General features: G+C 33.6%; 1 protein-coding gene across 1 annotated transcript in view; it reads left to right on the forward strand.

Moving 5' to 3' along the window:
* The window catches only part of LOC136803342 (molybdenum cofactor biosynthesis protein 1-like), a gene marked incomplete in the record, with an annotated part of 17,854 nt that extends 14,064 nt beyond the window's left edge, over nucleotides 1–3,790 (forward strand). Inside the window, 2 exon segments of the mRNA XM_067060056.1 lie at nucleotides 1,743–1,863; nucleotides 2,825–3,790. Coding sequence (XP_066916157.1) covers nucleotides 1,743–1,863; nucleotides 2,825–3,447 — 744 coding nt within the window.
* Nucleotides 3,791–7,847: the final 4,057 nt, after the last annotated feature.

Below are 7,847 nucleotides of genomic sequence, written 5' to 3' on the forward strand. Positions count from 1 at the left end.
ATAAGAAAAATAAATATGCTCATATTGTGCGCCATCCCTTGTTTACTTTGTAAGAACTAATTACCGAAAGGTATATCACAGTCTATCAAGTGTTATTGATTTGATTCTTATAAAGTATATCCTTATAAGAAAAATAAATATGCTAATATTGTGCGCCATCCCTTGTTAACTTTGTTAGAACTAATTACCGAAAGGTATATCACCATCTATCAAGAGTTATTGCTTTGATTCTTATAAAGTATATGCTTATAAGAAAAATAAATATGCTCATATTGTGCGCCATCCCTTGTTTACCTTGTAAGAAGTATAACCAAAGGGTATTTCACCGTTTATCAAGAGTTATTGATTTGATTCTTATAAAGTATATGCTTATAAGAAAATAAAGAAAAAATCTAAACTGTGAAAGCTAAAGACACAAAGATATATGACGTAATCCAAAGAAAACCCGCAAAAATCGTCCGTGGTTATACGAGCGTGTAATTTGTAAATTAAATTTAGTGAGTTTGTCCACCGTATCGAGTACTTTCGTTTTCTAATTTTTTTATTACACCGCCGCCGCCGCGAAAGGCTATCGTAATACTTTCGCTAGGCGAAATTAATAAGTAAATATACAGGCTCTTGTATATCTTGGTATTTTAGCGCCCCCTTTACTTTAGTATCCACGCGTGACAAGCTTGGATGATCTAAGATCTTCATTTACAACAAGTTTCTTGTTGGTCAATGAGATGGTGAAACCATGGTTTCTCTTAATTGACCAACAATGCTCCTAGTAATTTGACTATTTTGAGTAATTTTCTTGAAAATAAATGTTCTCAAATGATTTTGATTAATGAAGGAATATCTTTGATACGATTTTATTTTTTAAGGATAAGTTCTTGTGAAAATACAAACACGAATCAAAAAAAGATATTGCGCTAAAGAGATAATCAGATGGTTCGAGATAATTTTTTCTGTAGCTTCCCTTCATGGCAGGCCTTGTTGCAAAACTTGTAAATCTTTTCGCCTGATTATTATCCAAGCTCGAGATATTCACCACAAGTTTTTTCAACTGTTATGAAGAAGAAAACGATAGAAAGTTCATTGTAAAGGGCTACTTAGACTACACAATATATTGACGAACAATATTCGACAATATGGTTTGCGGACCGTAATGTACGAAGTAAACAACTGGTACTCTATTATAAAAAGGAATTTTCTTTCTGTAAACAATCCCCCTTTATTGTTGGAATATTGCAAATCGAGCTGACAATATATTGCGGACACCTTTTCAATATATTGTCGACATTCAGCAATATATCATCAATATATTGCCTGACAATATATTGTGTAGTGTATGTAGCCCTTAAGATAAATTAGAACATAAAGGTCATCGGACCAAACTTATTAGACCTGTTTAAACAATAAAATCAGCAAACCAATTTTTTAATAAGACTTCATTTTCAAGCAGTTTCAAGGCTATAATTTCAAGCTTTCCAAAACTTTAAACTTGATTTAAGGCATTTTTATGTTAACCATATGGGGGGACCGCAAAATCGTCAAATAACTGGGGGAAAGTAAAAAAGAATATTCTTTTTGAATATGGTGGGGGATAAAAAAGAGAAAAATTTGGATTTTAAGTAATTTTTAGTAACCAACCCAGGAGGACACTATGAACTACTGAAGTACAGCCAAATGCGTTGCGCACGTTTGACTATCAACAGAAACATCAGAATGTATAATCTCTTTTTTTTCTACCCTTCCAGGCCTGTTTATTTGGTCCAAATGAGATATCATTGCGCGACATGATGCGATCAGGGGCATCCGAAGAAGAACTCACGCAAATTATATCCGGTGCCGTCAAAAAGAAGAAAAAACAGCATGCCGGTATGAATTTCCTTTGTTTCATAAACATTTCGTCTCCACGTGATCTAAATAGAGTCATTTCATTGGACAATAGCTCTCAGGATGCTCTTTCATCATAGACATGACTTGGAGTCGTTTTGAATAGTTCTTGAGCTTTTTGAAATTTTCATGGGGTCGAAATAACAAATTTCCCTTAGGATTTAGCTTGTTTTTTTTTAGTTCTATTTTATGAATCTTCGTGAGATTTTTAGGGATTTGAGGCAAGTTGTACAAGCTCTTCATTGTCTCCTGATATTATGAGCATATTGAAGCTTACTTACCATAGAAGTTAAAATTTTAGAATTCTGAAAGGGTCCTCAAAGTTATAAGGGCTACATACACTACACAATATATTGTCGGGCAATATATTGTCGATATATTGCTGAGTGCTGGCAATATATTGAAAAGGTGTCCGCAATATATTGTCAGCTTGATTTGCAATATTCTAACAATATAGGGGGATTGTTTACCGAAAAAAAATTCCTTTTTATAATAGAGTACCAGTTGTTTACTTCGTACATTACGGTCCGCAAACCATATTGTCGAATATTGTTCGTCAATATATTGTGTAGTCTAAGTAGCCCTTTAGAAGCTCTGATAATATTAAGAACTAACATGGAAATTATTTTAACCCTTCCTGGAGTCAAGGAATAAAGAAATATTTAGTACGAGGTCTCAAACATTCTCGATCTTATAACTTCGTACGCTTTTTTCAACTGTTTTCAACAACATTAGAAGCTACAAGCACCTTTTATCTGGAAAGCGTAATGAAAAAACGGATGAAAAGTTTAAAAAACATATTTTCTTTTGTTATGTAGGCATGTTCGAAATTGCTAAGACTAAAAACCGGTCAATGATATTAATTGGAGGCTAATATTCGAGTTATGCCGAGTTATGTCGAGTTATTAAGAAATGGAACTACTCACACCCGTTTCCATTTCAGTGAAAATTCGAAATGAAAGTGGAATTTATTTGGGGTCAACTTTATTATCTCCTCAACTCAATAAAAGACGAGAACTAGATTATAAGTTGAATGCACTTTTGTTTGGAAGAAATAATTTGAGCGTGGCGCAACTGAGATCTTACTGTACCCAGAACTCGAAACTGACCCACGTTGGTGACGATGGTAAGCTTAAAATGGTGGATGTCGGTTCAAAGACGGTCACTAAACGAACAGCAATTGCATCAGGTGTAGTACAACTCAATACTGAAATTATACAACTGATCAAAGAAAATTCTATTAAGAAAGGAGACGTGATTACTGTTGCTAAGGTCGCAGGCATAATGGCTGCCAAAAGAACTGATCAAACGATTCCGCTATGTCATAACATTGCTTTAAGTTCTGTCAATATTGATATTGATGTTGAAGGAGAGTGTGGGTTGCGTATCCGTGCGGTGACCATAGCTGGTGATAAAACAGGAGTTGAAATGGAAGCATTGACAGCAGTCTCTGTTGCAGCTTTGACCGTTTATGATATGTGTAAAGCATTGTCTCATGATATCGTAATCAAAGATATCAGATTGGAACAGAAGACTGGTGGGAAGTCGGATTATATGAGAAAATGATCCATGAGCCTTGCAGTCTGTTCCTCTAAATAATCCTGCATTGTAACACGCATGCGTAACTTGTCGTTCTTTTAAACCACATGTAGTTAATTCCCGTGATCAACGAAGAGGAATGAATCGGTAGGGGTGGTACAGTTACTTTCGCTCGGGGTTGTGGACAGCGAAATATGTCGTTTTTTATGAAATTTGTCGTTCTTTTTTGTCTATTTTTAGTAATGCAGGCTTCTTTAGATAAACCCCCTCTTGATGAGTTAATTAATTTTTTTCTTTGTTTGGATTCTTAGCGAACTATGGTTTTCTATAGTATGTATAAGTTTACTCCTTGCGGTTTTCATGTCCAATGTTTAATCTTCATTCTGAACACAGTCAAAAATTGTGTGACATTTTTGGAAAGTCAAAAAAATGCTCTTTTTGGTAAATTTAGAATAAAATCATAAATAATCATTTTCAGGCTTTGAAATTTTACACCCAGGGTCGATGTCTTAGCACGGTATTGTCATAAATTTTTCGGAAGATTTTATGGGGTATTTTTGAGGTTACCATCATTTTTATAGGGTAACCTTTGAAACACCACATCTTTTAGTAAAAACTATTTTAACCTCTAAAAACTTGAGAGCATACTCTTTACTGACATGGCAACACTTGGTCAAAAAAAGTGCGACAAATATTGAAGATTTGGTGTGATTTTTGAGGTTACTTTTCGGTGGATTGTAGTAACCTCAAAAACCCATCAAAATTTGAATTTTAAAGATTCTGATTTCTTCTACTTCTAATAATCCATCTTGAGATGTGATTTAGTTTATGATTTGATGTTATAGTCATGCAAAACAAATAATATTGATCTTTGATTAATAGCCTTATTAGCTTTAGCTTAACACAGGATTACAGTGAAAATGGTGCTTTTCTACAAGAGTAACCTTAAATATACAACCTTTTTGTTTATCAGTCATAATTTTCATGATGAATTTAGCTTCTATTACCTTTATCAAACCAATTGCCAACAAAATATCCACTTTTTTTGAAGCCAATTAAATGATAAAGGGGTTTATGAAAATTGTGAATTGGTAACCTCAATTTAGCCCAAAAAATACAGCTTATAAGAAATCCAAATTAGTTTTTGCTTAGAATGAGGCCTACTTGAGGCATATTTAAATTTTGAGCAATTTTGCTTCAGTAGGTATTGATTTATAAGCTTTAGAATGAGGTAACCTCAAAACCCCCCTTTATTTTTGACTGTGTTCTTCTCAAGCATCCGAAATCATTCTCGCAGGTTCTCAGCAAGCAAGAGTAAACAGGGGGGGTTTCAAATAAACGGGGGTGTTGGAAAATTTTTTAGATTTTTATAAACGGGGGGGACCAAATTGCCGGGGGGTTGGAAATTGTCCTTCTGAAAACCCAAAAATAAGGTAAATATAGGCTAAAATCAGGTATCTAGAGTAAAACAAGGGGCCTTCTCTTTGGCAGATGAAAATATTCTTAAAAGTTAATAAACGGGGGGGGGGGGGGGGTGCTAATAAAGTTCGGAGGGTTGGAAAATTTTCGAAAATTTTACAAGTGGGGGGGGGGGGCGTTTATTTGGAACCTAAGAGTAAGTTCAATGAGTGCAAAATGAACCTTCTATTTTTTCCAAAAAAAGTCTTCTTTTCTATCAATAGTTTTTCAATAGTTTCTATATCACAAATTGTATAACTTTTATCGTTTAGAGTACCTATACATGCATATACATAAGCGCTCACTTTTTTGGAATTACCGTAGATTTTTATATAGTTTTTGAAAGCATTATATTATAGGGCTTTTTAGAAATTTATATGGACGTATCAAACCATAGATGTAATAATTTGTATTTTTGATGATGAAAATGATGATTTTTTCTAAAACTCCATATGATAAATTGTCCTTCATCCAGTCATAAACATTTAGATGAGATGGAGTTTTTATAACATGCTTTAATAATTGGTCATCTGAAGTAATAAGAATGATGCGTTCTTTAAATAAAGTAACAAAATAGTTTTATTACTGGTTAAAGATCAACCAAATCAAATAAGAGCTTGTAAAAACTCCATCTCGCCCCTAAACATTACGAACATTAAAAGTTTCGAGAAAATTCTACACGCTTTTTGGACCTACCCCCCAGCATTTCTCGAGATTGAATCATAGGAATCGTTTGATTTTTGGTACAAAGGTGCAAAATGGTGGTGGCCAAAATGTGACGGAGCCCGATTTTCGAAAAAAAAAATTTGGGGGCAAATTTGGGCCAAAAAAAAGGCTAAAAAACGGGTTTTTTGGACTTTGTGAAAAATTGGATCATTAAATTTTTGTGATTTTTTGCATGAAAGTAGGTAAAAGATTGGTCAAGCAGATTTTTGTAAAAAAAATTTCAGCTCAAAAAACGCATCTTTATCCATAGGAATCACTATTAATAAGCATACATCGATGTTCTTAGCCAAATTACTCAATTTTTTGATGAGATAGATGTCTTTTTATGCTCACGAAGTCTTGAATATGAAAGAATTATTTCAAGAGCATGAAATTTTGGTTTCTAAACGTTTTTTTTATAAGAAACAAACGACTAATTTTAATAAATCGTCACTATTTGTTCTGAATGATTGTTCAACGGTCATGCTCACGTAGATATGGTAGGTCCATAAAAGTATCACTTGTTTTTTTATATAAATGGTGTAAATCCATTTCATCATGGATATTCTTAACTTTTTTGGGAAAATCATCCTAAAATATTCTTACAGCTTTCTTAAGTTAGGATCCTAATTCAGACTAGATTTAACATTTTTAGTACATATGTCTCAAGCATAAAATGATATTTTTGTGAAAGGAGTGAGCCTTATATGGGGGTAATTCACAATTTATAATTGAAAATGCTTTTAAAATGGCATTCTTAGCTTGAGTAGCAAAATTCCATGATGGTGATATTCTTAGCATTATTCTTAATTTTTTGGCCATTTTCATCATGGATATTCTTATAAAGTGTATTCTTATATAAAAAAAGCGTGTACCTCAAAGAAAACGTAGTGAGTACCTCACTAAAAGCGGGGACTTTTCCATCCCGTTACTGCGTAGAAAAGTGTCGTTACGTACAGTATAGGTTGAAGAAAACGATGCTCCTCACAAAATACTCTAAGCAGCTGTAAGTCGAAGAAAATTCTTATCCCCTTTAAGCCCGGATTAGACAGATTTCAATATTTGATGTTTGGCTCTATTACTTGTAGAAACATTTTCGCGTCGTTTTATTGTCCCATTCAACCCTTCCTATGTACGGACCTTTCAGGTAGATTGTACAATACCTGAAATTCGGTGTGCCTGATATTTTATTTCCACCATCAGGTAATTCTACAGTAGCACTTTTCATTGACATTTTTATACCTTCTTTTTATATAATATAAACATGAAACCATGATATGCACATGAAACTCGATTTTTGCTTTTTAGAACATTGCGGTTGACTGGCGGCGAATGAAATACGGTTTGAAAATGCAATTTTGACTTTACCATTGTTCAAAATATAGACCTCTTCTTGCTATACACGTTTTTTTTATAAGAACATCCAAAATTTTTGAAGCCTAAGGATGTTCTTAACTTTTTGAGTTTTACGCCTAAAAATGTTCTTAACATGTTTTTATTTTAAGCAATTTTTTAGTATCTTTGTCCATTTTCTGAAAAAATTGGGTGTTCTAAGGTAAAAAGCCTTAAAATGTTCTTAACTTGTTCTTAATAATTTGGCCTTTGAAGCCTAATGTTCTTATATAGCTTGTTCTTATAAAAAACATGTATTTTAGATTCTTCGATGGTTACTTCCATACATTACATAACACCACAGAGATTTTCATGTTTACTGCAAAGCTTTGTTTGGAACGTTCCAATCAGGGCTTTTTACAATGATCTTAGTCGATCCAGTCTAGCCGATGACTAAAAGTGAATCTCACGCGTAGGATTAGAAGCCCACTTAGAAGCTTTTTATTCAACCCCTCGTCCACAACTCGGGCATCGCTTTCATTTGCCTGAAAAAGATCGAAAGGTTTTTCGTTGTTAAATAGGAAATCCTATCTGGGTCATGTAATATTACAATAGAATTTCAGCGCTTGACCAGACAGAAGCTTAAAAGAATTTTCGAGAAAAAAGTAACAATTATTTTTTGTGATATTCACTTTTTTTGCTTGGAAAAGCTTAATAAAGCACTCTATCTAGCTCTTCGGACTTGACAGAAATCTGCGAGACTCGCTTCTGACTACTTCATTGCTCGTTGTTTCTAGACCTAACTTGTTTACTTGTGCACACAGAAAGAATTTTTGATATTGTCACATCGATAAGCCGATAACAAATCTCAGAGGAAAAGAATAATTCTTCTTCTCGTGTTATACAAATTACTTATAATGAGGCTATTATCC

This window comes from Clytia hemisphaerica, unplaced genomic scaffold (genome assembly GCF_902728285.1).
Source record: "Clytia hemisphaerica strain Z4C2 unplaced genomic scaffold, Clytia hemisphaerica genome assembly, whole genome shotgun sequence".
NCBI classification, from domain to species: domain Eukaryota; kingdom Metazoa; phylum Cnidaria; class Hydrozoa; order Leptothecata; family Clytiidae; genus Clytia; species Clytia hemisphaerica.